Source organism: Phoca vitulina, unplaced genomic scaffold (assembly GCF_004348235.1).
Source record: "Phoca vitulina isolate PV1807 unplaced genomic scaffold, GSC_HSeal_1.0 scaffold2, whole genome shotgun sequence".
Classification (NCBI taxonomy): Eukaryota; Metazoa; Chordata; class Mammalia; order Carnivora; family Phocidae; genus Phoca; species Phoca vitulina.
Genome location: NW_022589705.1, coordinates 96,840,185 through 96,861,590, shown reverse-complemented (window position 1 = coordinate 96,861,590; position 21,406 = coordinate 96,840,185). Strand labels below are relative to the sequence as shown.

The following is a 21,406-nucleotide window of genomic DNA, read 5'->3' as shown; positions in this document are numbered from 1 at the left end:
CATGATTATGTCCCACACAATCACGCTATGGTTCATAGTGAAATCAAGTACAGTTTTATTTAAGAATTGGAAAGAATATTCAGTATCTGTGAAAGAAAATCCAATTTAAAATATTTAAATAAACATTTCTGCATGTAAAAAGACGAGTAGAATAATTACTCCATTAAATTACTCTCCTAGCTACGGGACGGCTTCCTCTAGAGCAAGTGCTTGGGACCACCCGTGACGGCTGGCCCTCCAAGCCCAGGGCAAGGCATCAAGTCTCACAGCAGGGCGCAGACGGCAAGCCTCTCCCACCAACCTCATCAAGTCACTACAGAAGCAAGATGCGGTGGGAGATCACAACTATCTAAGGCAGTAAGAAAGTGCAGAGAAGGGACAGTGGTTTACTGTACCTATGACAGAGTGACTGCTACCAGAATGAGCTTGAGCTACAGCCGACCCTCCTGAGCCTAAGCTATTAACACACGTATTGGTTTAGGAATATTCCCCTATCATGTCAATCACTCAGTGTTAAATAAATGGAAGGGATTAATAAAGCTTAGTCTTTAGGCTCAAGAAGCAAGTTCCTACAAATGATGAAGGGACAGTGGGGTATGCTGTCTTTCGCTTTCAGCCAGGCTCCTGCTACTTACTACTTCTTTTCTGTAAACTGCTATTCTTAGCCATAACCTGCAAATCCTCACAGAATGTTTCATTTTACGCTGCTTCAAAGTAGCTTTGTTCTGTGCATTGCCTTTTCTCCATTTAAGAATCTCCACTTTAAAACCTGCAATGGAAAAAGTAAGTCATCTCTTTTGACAGTTTCTTAATTTAAGGGAACTGGTGATGTGGCCTTTACCCAGAAAGCTTTTGGGAATACCCAGAAAGCCTGTACTTCATTAACCTGATTCTCTGTCGTGTACACTGTCACTGCTAAATTTATAAAGTTAAAAATAATCTGAAAATGTCAGTACTAGATGAAAGTCAATCACTTGCCAAATCTTCCCCTAAGTAGTTCATCTTTTCTCCCTAAGTAACTGCTGACTTCTGCCCTGGGTGTACAAGTCAGGCTCGGGTTGTCTCCCTACTCCCGCCCATGGGATTCTGCTTTTTAAAGCCCAGGTGGTATAACGGTAGCATCTCACTGCAAAACACCAGGCCTACCTCCTGAGCTCAAGGGCCTGGCAGGAAGGTGGGCTTCGTGAACTCCAGCAGTGGACGAAGTTGAGATCACCAAATGCCAACACCTTCAGACTTTCTGTCCACAGAGCCAAGGGCCATCGTTAGCTGTTCTCCATCTATTAAAGACAACTTCACAGCCCCCCCACCCCCCCACCATGGGAATGAAAGCTGGGTCCAATCCTGCTAGATGCAGCACAGAACTGTCCCTCAAGGAGCTGGGGATGGCTACCGAAACCCCAGCCACGCCTTCTTCCAGTCTGCAATCCCGACGAGTGGAGTTTACTTTGCTAAGCGTGGTCTGGAGAACAAGTCAGAACTGATTCAACTCAAGTTCCCAGAGTAAGTGCATGTCGACGTCCCACTGGGGAGTGTTCGTGCCAGAGGGACCAGCTGCTGAGAGCTCCAGCAGCGGCCTTGGCCGGCCTGGCTGCAAGGCCCTCTCGAGGGCCGACGGTAGGGTCCACTCACACCAGAAGAGTGTCATCCCAGGAATCAACAAACCCGTAAACCTCTTTGGTATATATAATAACGAAAAAATTAATTAGGCCATGAAATCTAGAAGTCGGTACTATTTCTGAGTTGGTAACATGCTCTTCTGAACACACAATTCCAGAGTCTGGTACAGCTGACCAGGGTCCGCATCTGTGCCATCTCTCACCGTGCAGATTCCATTTATGCCATCTCTCTTATCTAAGCATTTGAAACGTTTGACGTTGTTCTTCTAAGTTTTCACAACACCCCTATGAGGTAGGTGGTACTGACCCCATTCTACAGATGGGGAGTCTAGGCACAGAAAGGTTAAGTGGCTCCTCGAAGCCTCCAGGCGTGGCGTGGCAGCTGGGCAGCTCTGCAGCCAGGGGCGGCCACCGCCTTCGCGAGAGGGCTTCGGGAGCGCCACCGCCAACTGCAGGAAGGATTTCACGCTGAGACCAAGGCCCTCTCTTATCCAGAATTAAACAAGGGTCTTAAAGCTGATGTATTTAAAGCCAACCACTCTCCCCAAACTTGAAAAACAAAAATACTGACTAAATCTCAGTTGGGATCATTTGCTCTATTTAAGACTTTCATGAGCTGACTTGCTTGAATTGTATAGTTATATATGCTTGAATCCCTTTGGAAAAGACAGTCTGAAATGGCATTAGAGTCGGTGGAATTTTGAGAACAGAACATAGAAATCAATAGTTAACAGATTTCAACTGAAACACAAAAATATAAGCTATGATGCAGTAAGACTAAAATCCCAAATAAATGGAGAACAGTACTTCCCAATGGTTAACAATGCCTTACACAGAGCGGGTGTTCAGTAAGCATTTCTTGGATAAAGTTAAAATGACACATCTTCGACATGCCTGTCACTGATAACAGCCCCCTCTCGGGAGAAGAGCAGGCCAGGACCCCAGGGAAAGCCACAGAGGCCCACAGTCACCCTGGCTTGGGGTGCCCTTGTTAACACAAAGCCACTCAGCCAAATCGTCTGGAGGTGTCCATGCTGCCTGTCTGCCAAATAAAAGTTGGGGCTATAAACACCAAGTCCCCTTAGAATTTATACTGCTATTTATAAAAAATAGATATGTAAATACGATTAAATATATTAAGAGCCAAAGTGCCTTATAAAGAATTATCTTTAAAACTGTATAGATGCTCATGCACTTAAGCACAGAAATAAGGAGGTCGAAGCTGTGCTGTTTGTGTTTTTCGGTTAAAGATTTTGAATGTATTTCTAACACTAAGTGCTGTTGTCCACATACCCCTTCCTGCCAAAGCAGCCTTACTCAGTAATGAGTGAGTCCACTGCTCCTGAGGGGTCTTGGTTACACTAAATGCCTCGTGGGGGATGGTGCGCGGCCGGGGCTCTCACCCGGGCCCTTCTGCGGGGGGGGGGGGGGGGGGGGGGGTGTCACTGTAGAATATTGCTGTTATTTGCTCCTTGTCCATCTTTCATCTGTGTCCTACCTTGATTCAGCCCAAGAACAGATTGCTCTAGGGTGTGGGGTCCTTTGGTCCTGAGGCCTTCTGACCATTTGGTCTTGAGTGATACTCCAGAAGAGTAATTGGTGACATACAAAATGGTTCAGAAAATCCATCCCGCAGAGTGGCTGACCAGAGGCAGGTGTGGCCCGGGCCGCGCCCAGTGAGAGGCCCCTGGGCCCAGGGTGGCCCGCTCCTGCTGTGTTATAGCTCCACCTTGACCCCTTTTATAAAAGGCAGGCCTGTGGGCACCCGCTTCTTATACTCCAGGTACTCCTCTCCAAAAAAGTGAATTAACGAGATCTCCTCTTCTTCTGTTCGATCTCGGAAGAATCGCCACACTGTCAGAGCATAGCCAACGCCACAGACGGGATTACACAGCATCACCTGGCGGGGGACATGAAGTTGATCAGGGTCAGTGTCCCGACACCGAGAACTTCAGCAGCACCTGCTTCTCCTGAATATCCACAGAGGACTTCCTGCCAACCACCCCAGAGACTCCCAAAATACTATTAGTGTCTTTGAGAACTGAGGCCATTCACTGAAACCTTACCACTACTTTTACTTTAGAGCTAAACACTCATCACTGTAGTTTTTTTCCAGACACTTTTCTGTTGTTCCTCTTATGTGAGACAGATCTAAAAATTAAAAGATCAACTTTTCATGGGGCGCCTGGGTGGATGAGTCAGTTAAGCATCTGCCTTTGGCTCAGGTCATGATCCCAGGGTCCTGGGATTGAGCCCCGCATCGGGCTCCTTGCTCAGCAGGGAGCCTGCTTCTCCCTCTGCCTGCACTCCCCCTGCTTGTGCTCACTTGTGTTCTCTCTCTCTCTGACAAATAAATAAAATCTTTAAAAAATAAAAATAATAAAAGATCAACTTTTCGGATTTCAATCCTCAGGGCAGGTGACGGCAGCTCCTGATCCCACCCCAGGTGAGAGTTCCCATGGAGCTCCCAGCCTGCCCCTTCCTGTTCCAAGTGCGTGCGTGTACACACACACACACACACCCCACCCCACCCGCCCCCCTCACAGCTGCCTCGTCACCAGGTGAGAGTTCCCGTGGAGCTCCCAGCCTGCCCCTTCCTGTTCCAAGCGCGTGCGTACACACACACACACACACACACACACACACACGCACACACCCTCCCTCGCAGCTGCCTCGTCACCCCCTCCTGGCCCCCATGGCCTAGCCCTGTACCACATACAGTGCTACTGTGAGATCACTTGTCTTCAGACCACTCCCCTGCCCAAACCCAGAAAAGCAGTGCCTTGCCTCCAGCCCCCTTCCTCAGGGCTGTACCCACTTGGACTGCCTCTCACCTCCTTACTCATGTGTTTTTTCCACTTTGAGAACATCTTCCCCACTGATCTACCGCCAAACAACCCCTCCAGGCCAAGAACATCTCCCAGCTCTCAGGAACTTCTGTGCTGTATGGGAAACTCACCACTCCAGCCCTGCCCGCTCTGACGGACCCCCATGGACACGTCTACCCCAAGGGGGCGACTTCCACCCAGAGAGCCAGGCACATGCTCTCGACCTATTCCCATCACTGCTTACAGGGTACTTAACTGTGTTTCAAGCACAAGCTACGCCCTTTCCAACCAATAAGCCCCCACAGCAAACCTCGGAGGTGGCACTGCTGTTCTCAGTGTGTGAGGGCAGAGAGGCCACGCAGCCAACGTGAAAGCCAGGACTGGCCCCGCCGATGATCCCGGGGCTTGTGCCCCCACGGCCACCACACACGTGTGGCTTCTGACACACCCTGTACTGGGCTTCCCAACGGCAGGCCACACCCTGTTCCTGAGCCCTGAAATCCACTCAGTGCATCCTAAGTGGCATTACAAATAAGACAAGAAATAGAGTATTTTGTACACAGTAAGTACTATCCTGGAAAAGACCTGTTCCATTTTTATAAGCGCGTGTGTGCTGGTCACAGTGTAAGAAGACCTATGGTCACAGAGGTAGGCAAACGCTTCAGTTCTAGAGCACTTCGGTATGTAGGCAGCATTCACGGCAAATGACGTGATTCAGCTACAGTCAACTTGTTCTCAGGGGACAGGACTGTCGATGCAGGAGAGTCTCAGGTTTCAGAAACGCAAGTATTAAAGTAAGTCCCATGTGGACCGTCCTGACCCTTCTACACCATTGGGGGTCACCAGAGAGTCCCCAACGGACCACACATTGCCAATGGAATGCTTGGGGGCCCCAGACTGGATTTTCCCAAAGAGGTGAGGAGTCTCCTAAGCTCTGGTCACATTCTCTGGCCAAGTCTTTCCAGGACCAAGAGAACATATTCAAGAGGCAACAGGCAGGAAACAAGGCTTGGTCTGCAACCTGAGACAGCATAAACCTCTGCAGCTCATGTTAAGTCCAACCTAGACCTCTGCCTCATCAACAGCAGCTTCGAATGAAAATCAGAATCCACTTGAGCAGCAGAAGGCTCTCTCTCCCCAAAGCCCCATCTCTGTCTTCAGAGCACCCACTGGGGTGCTCCAGATCTAAGTTAAAGAAGCAGGGAAGGGGTAGAGCAGATGGGGTAAGAGCACCTAGAATCGCCAGGAGTTTACAAGTTTAGGACACCCAGATTTTATGTACATAATAAAAAAAGTGTTAAGGACTACATCGGTTCTTTTGCATTTTATTTTGTTCTCACTCAAAACACGACAGGGGGCACATGCACCTATTTAAAGGAGACCAACAACCTAATAAATCCACTGAAATCCACTGAATTGTACACTTTGAAATGATGAATTTTATGCTATGTGAGTTATGTCAATCTTTAAAAATGTAAAAGAAATTAAAGGCAACCACTGTCATTTCTGATACTGTACCTGGGTTCCAATACTCCAGTAAAACCACCCAACATAGGAAGGATGCCGGAACCAAGCGTACACTCCGCTTGTGACCAGAGTGTGGGTTTCTGATTTTTCATTCTGCACCACGTGGTTGAAATTGGAGCCAGCTGTGAACATCGCCGCTTTCCTCAGACATTCTCCAAAGACCACCATCAGCAGCCCCATGGCACTGAGCCAGGTGATCTGCTTCAGTTCTGGAGGAGAGACATGTGACAAACAGGAAATGAAGACATGGGACTGTGGAGCTCCCCCTGCGGATGCTTAAAATTAACCTATTTTTCCAAGGCTAGCAACATTAGGAAACATGCTAGTGAGTAATTAGCATTTGTCATCACATTAAAATTTAATTATAAGCAAAACACATTCCCCTAAGTTGTGCTGTTCATCTGTTTAAAGTGCCAACAAACCAATTAGAGAGTCTTGGCAAAGACATGATGGACTCCCCATCCATGTCCCTCAGCCACATGCCCCCTTCCTTCCCTTGGGGACAAGGACAGCTAAGTGAAGCAGAGAAGGATCTAGTGTTTCCCGCCCTGGCTCTTTACTGAATCCTGGGATCCACGTACGTTTTACTTAATTTGCTGTGGAAAGTTCAATTTGAGAGGTTTCAGATGCAGAGGTTTTTGCTAACAAAATCTTCACAAGAAAAGTCTCAAGTCACAGAAAATGAACAGATGCAAATCTCTGACTGTAAAATTAAGATTACAGCTATCACAGGTTGGTATATTAGATAGTGTGGTATGTTATGGAAGGCTTAAGGCAAACGGTCAACACGTCCTCCATTCAAAATCCAGAAGTGGAATTCACAGGCTCTGCTTGTCCTTTATAAAGAGCTTAGTGAGGATAGAGATCTGCAGAAAATCACTCCGGGAGATTATAGCTGAGAGGTGAACCCACGTCACTGCCCTCAGGCCTGCACAAAACCACCCTTCTCCCCTCCGGAGGAGAAAGGAGGACACACTGACCTGGCCAAAAGATATTTTCTAGTGTGAACTCTATCCAAGAAGAAAGAGCAGCTACTGTATACTCCAGACTGTGATTCAGGAGAAAGGAATCCAAGGACAGACTTTTGGGATTATTGACTGCTGTGACTAAGTATTCAGAATAATGGAATAGTGACAAGGAGCACATATACCTGTTTAAAAACAAAAAGAAAGAGAGGTAAGTTGGGGCAAGGGAATCAAGTCAGCCGTAACTCAAAGTACAAATTTGGGTCTGCTGAACTGTCCCTGAATTCTAAGAGGAGGTCCCGTTGTTACCTATCTGAGAGTGGACAGCAGGCACCCACATGTAACATGGCTGCTCAGGTTTGCAGAAGTGGGGTTTTAAAAGGACTACATGTGGAATGTAATAGACCAAACAAACAAACATAGGTAGGAAAGGCATTATGGGCCTTTCACAGTCTTTTAAAAATGATACTACACACAGTAAAGTATGAGAGTGGGACATAATCAAAATAAAGCAGTGATGTATGTTGAATACAAAAATTCAACAAAACAAATAATTCCAGCAAAGAAGGATTAGATGGCTCAGAGTATTGATAACAGGAGATAAAGCTTTTTACCTTGAAGCCACTGGTTCATATCCAGGTCAGGGACTAGAAGGCTCAAGGGCCTGAAATCATAGTGTAGGGAAAAGTCCTACACTGGCCGTGGGGGATGCACTAGATGTGACCTAATAGAAATTAGAGATGGAAAAGGCCTGTGAAGACGAGCCAGAGCCTTGCCCCTTCCTGTCACCGAGGACCTGTACCCTCTTCTGGGAAGGGCTCGTCACATTACTGATGAGGGCACCTACGGGGCGGGTGCCAGGGAGACCTGTTTCTGCCTGCAACAGAAGCAACCGGCGGGCACAAGTTCTTAGGGTCCAAGACATAGGAATCTAGGTGGAAGTTAGAGACCTTACAGAAACCTAAACAGCCTTCGGCCAGTCAGAGATGAGACACAGGGATGAGGAAATACCACGTCTGACCCTCTGATTCTCCCACCCTCGCCACAAAACCATTATTCCCAAAGTCCTTCTTACCAGCCAAAGTGATTCCAAGAAGACTGGCTAAAACTTAGCAACATGCCGCAGCCGAACACAAAGCCAAGGAAACAAGCTCGGATGGCTATCTGAAACGGACCCAAAAGAAGCTCAGTCACCTGGCTGCCCCCTGAGCACACAGGGAGCACCCACCCAGTCTGCAGGAGCACACATCCTACTTCCTGGGAGCAGGCTACTGGCAAACACGCAGAGCTGGTGTGCTCGGAGATTAACAGGGTGAGGCAGGGGTGCCCGGGCTCAAATCCCGCGTCCACCCCTCTCTGGCTGTGTGGACTTGGGCAAGTGACTTAGCCTTTCTGGACCTCGGGTTTCCTCATATACACAATGGGGATAATAAAGTACCTACCTTTTAGGATTGCTGTGACGAGTACCCATGTAAAGCACTTGAGAGTAAGCGCTACGTAAGTTCTAGCTGCCATTGCTATTGTTATGCAGAGCCGTGGGAAAAACCGCATGAACCTAGTTTACTGGCTGGATTTTCCCAAGACCACGCAGCGAATCTAGCCCAGGCAAGCGGGACTCCGCGCCCAGCCCCCTCTGACCTGAGACTTGGCAGCAGGTTAAGTCTCCACACCTTAAATTACATAAAAGAACTCGTGGGCCGGCTCCCTCCCCACCCCACGCGCCTCTGCCGCAGGTGCTGAACAGCACCAACTGCAATTTCCCACCCACTCTGCCGGAGATGTGGGGGCCCGCGCCCCGCGAGCCTGGGTCCCTCCTGCCGCCTGAACTCGCCGACAGAGAACACGACAGGGGGACGCGGCCCCCGGCCCCCGCGGGCCCAGCTCCCGGCCCGCCCCGACCCCGACCGGACGGAGCCCGCGCGCCGTGCCCAACCCACCGGGCTCCAGCCCTCGCCCTCGCCCCGGCCCCGGCCCGCCTCGCCTCCGCCCGGCCCGCACCTGGTAGCGCGGCGGCCGGTAGAGCAGCAGCAGCAGCGCGTTGAGCCCGGCCACGTAGAGGGCCAGCCCGGTGCGGCCCTGCAGGCCGGCGCGCGTGAGCAGCGGCAGCGCGAGCACCGAGGCGCCCAGCAGGAAGGTGGCGAGGCTGAGGCGCGCCTCGGAGCCCGGCGGAGCCCGCGCCGCGCAGCCCGCCATGGCGCCGGGCGGCCGACGAGCGGGCGACGGCGCCGGCTGTAGCCCGGGGAAACCCGCCCGCCGCGCCTGCGCACTGCGCCGCCGACGCCGACCGGGAAGCGCCGCTGCCCAGAGCCGCGCGCCTCCCGCGAGCTCTCGCGATACCACCGCGCCGCGGGGCCAGAGCCCGGCTTTGGCTGGAGCGCCCCACCCGCGGCCCCGCCCCGTCTGTGGCCCCGCCCCGCCGGTCCCCCGAGCCCTGTCCCTCCTCCCGGGATCCCTTGACCCAGGCCGAAAGGCGAACGGTGGGCGGGGCCGCGGGGCACCTGGGTCCCCGGCCGAGAAGTGGTCGCCGGCGTCTGCCAGAAAGGAGCCCCAAACTCAAGAATGTCCCCGTCCGAAGAACTCTGAAGCGACCCCGCCCTGACACCCTTGGGCGCGCAGGCGCGAGCGGGGCCGCCCGCTGGGTGCCCAGGCTGCTTCCGCGCGGGGACCCTGCCCCGGAGGCAGCGGGAAAACCCAGGACGGGGACTCTGCGCGCGGGATGACCGCCCACTTCAGTTCGTGGTGAGGGAGAATGTTGGCCAATCGTGGAAAAGCTCAGGATACATCACGTTTTCAAAAAGGCAGAATACAAAACTTTACAGGGCGATCTTGGCTTCGCTTGGGAAAAGCAAAAGCAAACGTGTGAGCCTGGGGAAACAATGGAAATATAAGCCACAATTTTTTAACGTTGGTGATAGAACAATGGGTGACTTTCATTGTCTTCTGTATATGTTTTTGTATTTTCCATATTGTGCACAATCAACACATTACTTTTTAAATACGAAATTGTTTTTTTGTTTTTGAAAGCGTTAATGGTCTCACCCGGGGGAGCTCACAGAGGGATGATGAAGGAGAAAAACAAGTAAGCGAGTGACTAGAATAAACTATGGTGGGGTGGGAGTGGGATAGGAGCCAAGTAAGAATGGAGGGAGAGAGGGACTCCAAGGAGGGTCCTGCAGGTGGGCGGGCAGAGGGTTAGGAGGCAGCATGGAAGAGATGCTGGAGCTAGGTCTTGGGCACTCAGGGACCAGCAGCCTTATGCTGGAAATGAGAGCAAGGGCATCTATGGAGAGGGAGGGAGAGCGGGCACCAAGTTTGCAGACTCGGGTAGGAGAAAGGAAGCCTGAGTTGGGATAGGGGACAGGCCCCTGGAGAGGCTGGAGCCGAGAGTAGTGGGTCAGAGAGTGCTGAGACCGGGCGGGCTGTGCACTGCAGTCACCCAGACCTGCATCGGAGCCTCTGGCTGCCCCGTCCTCTTCTGTCCCCGCAGGACCTGGCAGGAGGCCTGGCATCCGAGCAGCTGGGCTCAGGGAAGGATGGAGAGCCCGGGATTGAATCCTGGCCTCAGCACTGCCAGGGCCCAGCTTTGTAACCTTGAGAAAATCTACTCCCAAGTTTCAGCTTCCTATAAAATAGGAGTCCTCATTTCAGCATAAGGTATTGATAATGTTCTGCAAAGCCCAGCACCATGTTTAAATAATGCTTAGGAAACATTTGCTAAACTGGGTTCATGGGATTGAAAGGAGATTTAATGTTTTGAAATCCCAAGTTGCCCATTTGCAGTACCACGGAGGAAGGAGGCATGGCATTACTGCGGGCTGAGAGCTCATGCTCCCGACACTGCCCCCGATTTCTGATGCTCTCACCCAGACTCAGTACCTCTCCCCCAATGCTGGGACACCTCAGGGACCCCAGAAAATCATCATTGCATCCTCACTCCTGGGAGTGAGTCTGGTCCTGGGGCAGAGGGCTACTCCTAGGAAGCTCCTTTTCTGGCCGTTAGCATCTGCTGTCCACACTGACTTAGGGCACTGATGCACCCCCGTTCTGGGGGCACAGAGTGCCAGGAAATCCAGCTTGGTGAGCCTGAGCAACCCTCTCTTCTCTGCCTACCACCTCCTTTTAGACCATACATCTCCATCAGCACCATCTTGGAGAAGGAAGAAAGAAAGGAAAAGCAGTCCCCTCCCAGGTATGGCCAGACCAGAGGGAAGGGGGATTTTTACAAGTGCCTGGAGTTGCTGAATCTGTCAGGGCCCACGGCTCACAGAGCAGTAATGGAGGAAAGAGGCAAGTAAGCAAATATATGCACACACTGGCATAGACCCAGAGAAACAAAGTCACACACAGAGATCGACAGATGCACAGAGAAACAGTAACTCACAGAGAGATATGGACAGAAACTCATACACTGAGACCCGCTACCAGAGAGGGAAGCAATCTGGTCAAAGAAATCCACTCCGCATCCAGTTCTCCGGTGTCGTCTGCAGGCATGAGAACAACAAGCCCACAAAAATATAAGAACATAAAGGTGAACTACTCAGCCCTGGGATGCCTCACTTGCCTTCTTTTGTAAATAAGCATTTGAATGTGTTTTGTTCTTGGAGCCGAGAGGCGAGTACAAAGGGAGCCCTTTCTCATGCAGGAAGGTCCCTCTGCAGGGTCTCCCCTGCACCCCCCTCATCCTGCCATTTGCCCACCAGCTGAGGTGGCTTTCCATCCCGACCTAAGGGGGGATTCCTCCTGTTTCAAGAATCCTAAGAACCGCCTTGACTTTTCCAAGTTAAACTGCAGGCTGAGATGAAATTAGCCTTCTTTGTCTTAAACGGGGTTTTTGATGGAGCAAGGGAGAATGTAGGGAGAGGGGATGACCCAGAGCAAGCTGGAGGCAGGTGCTAGGGATGAGGTGTCACCAAGCACCTCAACCCACACCAGCTTCTCAGGGTGAGAAGTTTGTTCTTGTCCAAGCTTGACACCGCGTAAGAAAAAGTCTGAGAACTGGCCTCTCCCTCCTCCCTGCTGGTGGGTCCCCCGATCAGTTGTTAGAGGGGCCTCCTGGGGGCTCCTTGTCACTCACAGTTCCTCTGTCCCATCCACTTCCCACGTGGAGGCCAGGAGGGGCCTGTTCAGTGTAGCTGCTGCTCTCCCCAGGAGGGAACCCTGATCCTCCAACACTTTTCTTCTCCTTCCTCTGGCCATTCTGGGCTCCAGGCATGAAAGCCCCCTCTCTCTAGTCTGGAAACGGGTAAATGATGCGTAATTTATGAGCACATCAGCCCGAAGTGCATAAGTCATATGTGCACAAAAGGGCCGGGTAAATATTTAAAGATTAGAGCCAGCTGGGGAGAAACACAAAGGGCTGGGACAATGGGGGTCTCTCTGAATTCACTCTCCCTGAGCTGGGCCAGCCCGGTTCAGTGTTGATGCACTCACCGGAGTCCCAGCCTTTGTCCCCTGGAGGGCCCTTGGCGGCCGGGCTATTCGGAGTCCCAACACAGCTAAAGAGAGTTAAACAATCGCAGCCTCTCCAACCCCATCTGGAGACAATCGGCTGAGTCGTTTCAGAGCTTTTGCTGTGTCCCAATAGTTAATTACATGAAGCAATCACTTCATTCCACTTTGAAATGCATCTGCAGAGACGGCGGTGCATTTCTCTCCTCCCCTTCACCCTCGGTGGCCTCTGCGGCACCCACCAGTTAGCACGGCTTTCAATGTCTGGGTGCTGGAGGAAGAGAAGGGGCTCTCACCCAGGGTGAAGAGGCTAGCTACACAGGGCCATCACCTGGGAGGGCTGGTAGAATATCTGGTCCATCTCTTGTCCTGGGACCTGCAAACCCCCTCCCTCCCTTGTTTCCAAAACCTCAGTTGCTCTGTAATGTTCTTTCCTTTTTTTTTTTTTTAAGATTTTATTTATTCATTCGAGACACAGAGATACAGAGAGAGAGAGAGAACATGAGCAGGGGGAGAGGCAGAGGGAGAAGCAGCCTCCCCGCCGAGCCAGGAGCCCGATATGGGGCTCAATCCCAGGACCCCGGGATCATGACCTGAGCGAAGGCAGACGCTCAACCATCTGAGCCACCCAGGTGCCCCTGTAATGTTCTTAAACCAAACGGGGTAAGGGGGAAGGAAGAGCAAAGTCACAGCTCACTTTTTGCCTTAAATTCTCAAGCCTGAGGAAGCTGAGGGCTCTGAGTATTCCTGGAAGCCCCCAGAGGCCTCCAGAACTATAGAAGGAATTTTTTCCTTGAATGAGCAAAGGGCAGCCTGGGTCTCCCCAGCGCTTTGCCTGAACTTGTGCTCCTTTCCAGGCCCCCTAGGAATCCCAGATGCTAAAGATGGAAAGGGAGTCGGTGGCCTACGTCCCAGTTTGCATAAGCCCGGCTTCTAAGTTGGTCTATGTCCTTCCCTGCAGCCCGAGAGCACTTCGCCCTGCTTGCTCTCAGATAAGGGGGTGGGAGTGTGCCGCCCCCCCACCTCGGAAATCGTCTCGCCTACCTCTACGCACCCCTCCGGAGCCCCGCCTGCCTGTGAGTGTGGGTAGGATGCTCAGGCTCAGGACTTGACAAGAGTGGGGGAGGGAAGAGAGGAATTGAGTCTTAGTGGGGAGGTGGCTGCTCAGGAGCCCGAATTGCTAGTAAAGTGGGGATTTCTCCCGGCACGGGAAAGGGGGAGTGGGGGAATGGAATCCGCACCGGGATCTCTTTCCTCCCTGAGTCTGCGTGACCCTCAGCCGGCTTAAGGGCTGTTCGTGGCGGGCGAGCCGCGCTGGGAGTGGGAAACCGGGAAAGCAGGGAGGAAATCAGCCTAGGTGTGTGTGTGGCCGGGGTAGCCCCAGCCCGGGGACTTGTCCTGGGATGGGGGGAAAAGGGGGACGCAGGGGGCGGTGCCGGGATAGGGGTAGGGGGCACGGGAGGCGGAGGCCCATTAAGTGGGCGGGGGCAGAATTTGACGGCTGCGAGTCCAGCCCTGGCCTCCCCGACAGCCCCGCCGCCCGCAGCCAAAGCAGAACATTGCGAATTAGCTCATTTTGCGGTCAATTTTCCACTGCTTAGGAAAACACTAAGCCACCCACGTGAGCGGCCCCACCCAGCGCGGCCGGGAGCCCTCGGCTCGGGCTCGAGGGGAGTGATGGCCCGAGGAGCTGCGGATGCCAGGGTGCGGGCAGGGGCGGTCCGCGGGCCCCTTTACGGCGGCCCTAACTCTGGGGAGGGCGCGGGCCGCGAGGGCCTCGCCGAGGGCCGTTGGTTTGCTAATGCGCCGGAGTTGAAAGGCGCGGGCGGCGGTTTATGGGGAGGGATCATAATTAGAGGACAAATTGCCCCGCAGCCTGCGCGGCTCAGGAGCGGGGGCGGGGGCGAGGGGGCCGGCAGAGCGAGGCGCGCGCCCAGCTTCCGTGCAGATGTGCAGCAGCTGGGAGCCCGCGCGCGGCGGGGCGCCCGGAGTTTGGCCCCGAGGGGGCGGGCGGGAGCGGGCTTTGTGGGGCCGGCACAATGCCCTTAACACTCGGCTGCCCCCTTTGTGCCCGGCCGCGCCGCCCGCCTGCCCCGCGGCGCCTTTGTACCGAGCCGCCACCTCCCCAAGCCCGAGGAACGCACGGAGGCCAATAGGGCCCGGTCAGCCCCGGCGCTTCAAAGCTGCCCGGCGCGTGCCAACGCCGGCCGTCCGGCCTCGGCCCCGCCGCCCAACGCGGGCCCGGCCCGGCCCAGATCCGGCGGGTGGGTCCCGAGGCCGTGGCGGAAGAGCACCTCGAAGCCGCGGGCCACGCAACCTAGGCCTGAAAGGAGGGCGGGGCGCGATTCTCCACGCTGCTTGGCGCTTGAGAACGCCTCTGCCCCGGCAGGGCCCTTCAATACTCCGGGAGGGGACAGGGGGGCGGGTGTCAGGGGAGAAGACGCCCCAGCTCCAGGGAGCCGAGGGAGCCCCCCAGGCCCCAGCAGTGTCCCCTCCCCCTCACGCTGAGTCCCTGCAAAGGCCAATCTGTGTATTCCTCTGCCGCAGGGCTCATCTGCAGAACTTTTGCGTCCCTGCTGCTTCATCACCCTCGAGAGCAGCCGTGGGGGCCCGCATTGTTCGGAAGCCCATTTTACAAACTCTGAAACTGAGGCCCTGCGAGCCCAGTACAGGGAGATAACTAGTTGTGAACTTCAGGGACTCCTCTGGACGCCAGCCTGTCAGTCACAGCTTCTGGAGTCCTGCTCCCAGGGTCCAGCCCGGGACTGCACCAGTCCTGCTGTAGGGCCTACCCGGTCCTGGGGTGGGTGCCTCCTCCACGGAGCTCCCTGGGTCTCCAACCACAGCCCGAATAATGAAAAGTGTGTGCGGGTTCCAGACCTCCAAGAGCACAGAATGGTGCTCTCCCCATATGATCAGTGGTCTTTCCCACCCTCACCTTACATTTGTTGGGACCGAGAGAAGGCTGGTGGGAATGAACTCGCAGGCCGTGAGGTAAAGTGTCAGCGCCTTACTTGTCCAGCCTGGAAATCCGGGACTGAGGATGGAGGAGGCTGTTCTCTTCGCCCTGGCTTGAGGCTGCCTGCAGCTTCCCCCCAGCTAGGAGAGGTGGACTGGGGCCTACCAGGGCCAGAGGGCACATGAGCCCAGGCTACACCTCCGCACAGGAGTGCTCCCAGTCCAAGACCCCAGCCAGGAGGAGACTGGCTGTGGCCCTGAGGGCGGGCTGCACGCTTTAATGGGACACATGTCGCTGCTTGGCCCCCTCGGGCCCAGCCTGTGCCCGGCTTTGAGCAGCCACAGGCAGAAAATCGCTGCATTGTCCCGACATTAGGGCGACTAATGTGGCGTTGCCAGCGTGGCCAGAGCGTGAAACCCGCAGAAAGGCTTCGCTGGCGGGTCCTCCCTGCCTCCGCATCTTCATCAGGCCCAGAGAGGCGCGGCACCTTGTCAGAGTCATGAGCCAGGCTCAGAGCCAGCTGGGCCCATACATTCCTCAGTGGGTGCCCTCCCAGAATGCTTGGAGGCAAGGGGCAGCAAGGGGCCTAGTAAGTGGGCTTAGTGGTGAGGCTCAGTACCTAGGGACACTAGACACAGAGACAGGACAGGGCATGGAGGGGTGTGCATGGGAGGGGACCCCAGACTCAGGAAGTGGTGGGGGTGAGAGGGATAAAGGAAAGACTGAGAAAGGGGAAGGGGGGTCCCTTGGAAGAAAGGAGGGTTCCTGGAGGTGAGGCTGAAGCCCGGGCAAAGAGGGAGGTGGGGAATTTCACAGTGCATCCCCCTCTCATCTCCTCCCCCCCTCGGGGTTCCTCGAGCCCAGGAGCGCCTCATTGACATGTAAACGAGAAGCCCCTATAAAGGCGGCACTGCCTCCCACAGGCGCACATAACGACACCATGGGCACTAAGCCCGGGACCCAGGCCAGCTCCGGTGGCCATGCCGGCGGCTTCCGCAAGGTCTGGAGTCCTGAGGAGCGCAGGGTGGGCGCCCTGCCAAGGCGGGGGCGGTGTGGGGCAGAGGGTGAGAGGACCGTCGCCCTGCCCTAAAATGCCACCCCTCCACAGATCTCCAAGCCACTGATGGAGAAGAAGCGACGGGCACGCATCAATGTGTCCCTGGAGCAGCTGAAGTCGTTGCTGGAAAAACACTACTCACACCAGGTGAGACGTGGGGCCGTGGTGAGGTGGGGGTGATACAATCCCCAACCTCATTCCTTCCAAGTCGGACTGCCCAGCTAAGAGCCCTTTCCACTGATCTGCAGATCCGGAAACGCAAGTTGGAGAAGGCAGATATACTGGAGCTGAGCGTCAAGTACATGAAAAGCCTTCAGAACTCGGTGCAAGGTGGGAGGGCGTCTGGAGCCGGTAGGGCAAGGAGCTGCGGGGGCGGGGGGGGGGGGGTGACTTGTGAGGTCAGAGCCCTGGGTATGACAAGTCCAGATAAAGGAAAAATGAATGGAGAAGAAAGCTCCGGGCAGTGGGCAGCTGGGTGAGGAGAGGGCCCCAGATTGCTGGAGCCAGGAGGCCGCAAAGACCCTGCAGGCTAGTGCAGTTGTAATCCGGGTGGGCGAAGATCTGGACCCTGGGAAAGAAATTCGGGTTGCCTAGCCCCTCCCCTCCCTTCCCCGCCACTCTTCTCCCCTCCTTTTCTCTCTCTACACCTCTCCTTTCCTCCTCCCCTCTCCCATTCTTCCCTCCCCTTCACATTTCTCCCGTCCGCTCCCCTCCCCCCAGGGCTCTGGTCGGTCCCCAGCGGAGCTGAGTTCCCGTCGGGCTTCCGCAGCTGTCTGCCCGGCGTTAGCCAGCTTCTGCGGCGCCGAGAGGAGGGAGGCGGTGGCCTGCGCTGCCCCCTGGCGCACGAGCGCGCAGGAGGCAGCACCATGGACAGCGCCGGCCCGAGCCCGGTGGCACCCGCCCCGCTCGGCCCCTGCGCCCCTGCCATTTGGGCCCCTGCTCCGGCCACCGGCGGCTCGCCCTCCCCGCCACCCCTGCTCCTCTTCCCTGGAGGTCTCCCCGGCCCGTCCTCCAGCGTCCCGGGGCCGCAGCCGGCGCCTCGCCGCTGCACCGAGAGCCCGGCGCCGGGTCTGGGCGTTTGGCGGCCCTGGTGAGTCCCGGCGCGGCCTCGGACTCAAGGGGGCCCCCGCCTGGCATGGGGACGCAGAGACTGTTTAGAGCGCGCCTGCGGTGACGGCCGGGACCCCCAGTCGTCCGTCCCGGTCCCGTGGCAGGGGTGGCCGGGAGGGTGCCGCGCGCCCGCGAACGCGAGGAAATACACGGAACCACGGGGGACCGGGGTCCACCCCCCACCCTAACCCCACCTACTCAAGCCAGACCCACTCTCTCTTCTTCCCACCTTCTCGTGGGGCTGGGAGGGGATGTCCCAGGCTGCGCCTCTTTCCCAGGGCCCCCGGCGGGCAGCCCGCCCCCACCCCCACCCAGCAGCCACGCCGCGGTGGGAAGGTCGCCGTCTGCAGCGGCGCAGAGCGGACCCCTCGCAGCGAGGAGAATTGCTGCCCCGCCCCGGCCCATTCAGCCAGCCGAGGACGCCCGGTTCCCACCGGCACAAAGCGCGGCGGGTCCCGCCCCGCCGGCGAGGGGCCCCCAGCCCACCCCCACCTGGGATCCTCTCGGCTTCCACGGATCCCCACCCCCTCCGCACGCGGCGCAGCCCACCCGGCAGGCGCGCTCTCCGAGGTCCGCCCCTCTCAGAAGACCCGCCCGGAGCTGTCCTGGCTCAGCAGCCCGCCCCGCAAGATGCTCCGCCCACCGCTCGGTTCACCCCACCCCCCGCCGCGCGCCCGGCTCCTGAGGGTCCCGGCCTCCGGACCTCTGTGGCCGCCACAGAGCCCGCGACCCTCGACAACCCTCGGAGCGCTCGGCGCCTGTTTATGCGTCCGAAAACGAGGTCATTTCTGTGCTCGGACTCTAGCCCGGGGTTCCGGTTCTCGAGGGGCAGCCTGGGGTTGGGGGACGGGAATCCCGCGCCGAGCCCCGGAAGAGATCCTGGCACTTCCAGTTTGAAATTCAGAATACACACAGGGCAAACCTGTGAAATGGGTATAAAGAGACCACGAAGGTCCAAATTTCTCCCACGATGCCTGCTTGGGTGCATCTTTTGAACGACAAATACCGACTTTCTATAAAACATTTCCCGATTAGGAGTGCCCCTGCTTTGCCTGTGTGCTAAACCCGTTCTGGTTAGGCTGCGAGGGGAGAGCGGCCCGGCTCCCCCACTCCACCCATCAGGCTCTTTGGAGCACAGGCGGGGAGGGGGTCCCGGCTGTGGCGGTCCTGGGGCCGGCGTCTTGGGTCTCCGCCTCCTACTGCGTTGGGGGCGACTGGGGGACCGGGGCAGCCGCACTAATCCCTCTGCCAGCCACTAGGTGGCAACCTTACGCCGCGGACCCTGGGCGCGGCCTCCGAATTCTTACCGGAGCCCGGAGCGGCACAGTAGGTCCGGCACCAACCCCCCCCCCCCCCCCCCCCGCCTCGGCCCTACGCTTCCTGCCCTCCTGAGCCAACCTCATAGGGGCTACACGCCCCTGAAGCCACACCTGGAGCCGCGGCTGTAAGCTGCCCTTCTAGGGCTTCTTTGGTGCCCAGCCCACAGCTCCATCCTGCAGCTGCTCCAGGCCAGTCTCACTCGCTGGGTGGGGCTGCAGCAGTTGCATAGAAAAGGGGCACCGACCCAAAGGATGGCGCACTAGGAGGGATTCCGGATCCAGAGGAGAGACGTTTGGGGGCAGCTGGCCAAGCAGTGCTGCTCTATTCTAGAAAGGTGTTTCCATGCAACCAGCCTAGGAATGCCAGGTGCAAATCATAGGAAGTTTTTATTGTATCCTGTACAGAAGAGAAATGCTCAGTTGTCAAAAAACTACAAACGGATCCCTGGCTCTGGGTGGGTGGTGATGTGAAGACAGGGCTCCCTCCCCTGTGAGCCCAGGGTCAAGCTGCTTATGAATGCAGCAAAGAGGCCTAGAGGCTCATGAAGTGTGAGAGGGAGCCCCAGGCTCCAGGGTCCTCCGTTTGGGGTCCTCCCTCCTTTTTTCTTTTTTGTAAAAACCAGAACTGGAGGGCCTTTGGGGTACCATGTCTCCCTGCAAATATTGCCATTGGATACGAAGTACACAGAGTAAAAACCCAATGTGACAAATGGGCCGGCCTGAGCAGGGGTGAGTGGGTGGAGGGGTGAGGTGGGGGGAACGACACAGTGGCTAGCTGAAGATCTCTGCCCCCACATGACAGGTTGGTCCTTGAAGGCACAGCGTTGATGGCCAGAGGTGGCGCGTCCCATGGCTGAGGCTGTACTGCAGCTTCCCGCCCTGCTCACCTGTGGCCAGCTCATCCCTCCCATTGCCCCCCAGCCAGCGACTAGGGGGATCTCAGAAGCAGAGATGGAACCAGTCCGCTATCCTTCCACCCCCGCCCCCCCAGGGCCCTCTTCTGGGGCTGACACCCTGTCAGCTGGGTGAGGAAATAGGCTTGGCCACAGGCGGGAAGGTTGGGGGCGGCCGCAGAGCAGGAGGGAGCACAGTGCAGGCCCGCTCCGCGCAGGCCCTGGGATCTGCTCCAGGTTTTCCTGTGTAGGGCCATTGTGCCGAGGCAGGGGCCAGGACGAGACCACCTCTGCATTTGGCCCTGTCCTTTCAGCTCAAGATCACAGCTGTTCCCGGGCCTCTGCTTAGCCTGATTCTAGGGTGTCTCTCCACGGAAGACCCAGCAGGCCCCTCCCCAAGGCCCATGGCAAAGCCTAGGCTAGCAAGGGCTCTGCCCAGGAAAGAGAGCAAAGAGCCCTGCCCCCGGGGTGAGGGGGGACCCTCAGCAGGGACCAGGCCTTAAACCCAGAATCTGGGAGACCTCTAGGCCAGGACCCCTGTCCCGGGGGCCTCAAGATAAGGAAGCCCATTCTCCCTTCGCTTCAGTTCTTGCCCATCATGGACCCACGACCTTCATGGTGGGAATCCTAGAGGTGGCTGGCGCGGTGGGGAGAGTGAAGAGGGCGGGGACACTAACAGTGGTCAAGGTGGGTGATGGTGCAAAATGTTGTGCTTTATAGCCAGGGTGCAGGTGGGGGCCAGGGGCACTGAGAGTGGGAGGCCTCAGGCGCAGAGGCCACAGCAGGCCACACACTGAAGACTGACCCCCCACAACGGACCCACAGAGGGCCCTAGACGCTCTCACACCCTGTCCATGCAGGGGCCGGTGCACACGGACCAGGAGACTTCTCCAAACAGTCCTGAGAGTTAATATGGTCATCTGCTCATTACAGATGGGGCAACTGAGGCAGAACTGGTCAGCAGGAACACCTGCTCAGAGAGCTTGTTTGGGCTCTGAAGACCCCTGTGCTTAGAGACCCTCTGTACCCTGCCCCCCACTGAGGTGAGACAGTTAACAGTGCAAAGTGGAAAGCAGGGTGCAGTCAGTCCCGTGGCTCCTGCTTCTGCAGGGCTGGGCTTTGTTCTGTCTGGTGGTGGCCCTGCCCCTGGGCTCCTTGCTGCCACCCCCATCCCCCCAGTCCCGCTGCCCAGGCACATCAGGGCGTGCAGAGCCCGCCTTCACCCAAGCCCAGCCTCGCTCTGCCCCGTGATGCGCTACCCAGCAGCGGTCCAGGGCAGCCGCCGCCCCTCCAGGCAACGCCCACGGCTCAGTCACGCAGGGAGGGCTGGCACTGGGCCAGGCGCCGTCGGCAGGCCCCGCGTGGCGCTGTCCGGGACCCGGCCTGGGTCAGCGTGGCATCTTTGGTGCTTTGGTCCCTGCGGGCGGCCCGGCCCGCCGGGCGCGCATGGGGACGCGCCGGCAGGCCCTAGGACGCGGAGCCCAGCGAGTCCGAGTGCAGCGTGACGTAGCCCGAGGACTCGGAGGGCGAGCTCAGGAAGCTGCTGGTGCTGCCGGCCCCGCCGCCGCCGCCGCCCGCCGCGCGCAGGCCCCCGGGCTCGCCCCACGACGCGCTCAGGCCGGTCCTCAGGGGTCCCGCGAGCGCGCGCACGGCCGGGCGCGGCCCGGGGCTCCGTTGCGCG

At 56.7% G+C, this 21,406-nt stretch overlaps 3 protein-coding genes across 3 annotated transcripts in view; 1 reads left to right on the top strand and 2 right to left on the bottom strand.

Annotated features, from left to right (window-relative positions):
• Positions 1-31: 31 nt before the first annotated feature.
• Positions 32-9,156, bottom strand: ICMT (isoprenylcysteine carboxyl methyltransferase). Its single transcript, XM_032394904.1, has 5 exons — positions 8,938-9,156; positions 8,015-8,103; positions 6,955-7,124; positions 5,966-6,183; positions 32-3,519 (listed from the first exon to the last, which is right to left on the bottom strand). The coding sequence occupies exons 1-5, from the start codon at positions 9,130-9,132 to the stop codon at positions 3,337-3,339; spliced, it is 855 nt and encodes a 284-aa protein (XP_032250795.1). The 5' UTR covers positions 9,133-9,156; the 3' UTR covers positions 32-3,336.
• A 7,130-nt stretch (positions 9,157-16,286) lies between these two features.
• On the top strand, positions 16,287-17,497 carry HES3 (hes family bHLH transcription factor 3). The gene is made up of 4 exons (XM_032415230.1): positions 16,287-16,370; positions 16,455-16,550; positions 16,652-16,733; positions 17,124-17,497. Exons 1-4 carry the CDS (start codon positions 16,287-16,289, stop codon positions 17,495-17,497), a joined length of 636 nt encoding a protein of 211 aa, XP_032271121.1.
• Positions 17,498-19,180: 1,683 nt separating this feature from the next.
• The window catches only part of GPR153 (G protein-coupled receptor 153), a 10,527-nt gene continuing 8,301 nt past the window's right edge, over positions 19,181-21,406 (bottom strand). Inside the window, exon 7 of the mRNA XM_032394851.1 lies at positions 19,181-21,406. This exon is cut by the window's right edge and continues 24 nt beyond it. Within this exon, the coding sequence (XP_032250742.1) occupies positions 21,193-21,406 (214 nt within the window). The 3' untranslated portion in view covers positions 19,181-21,192.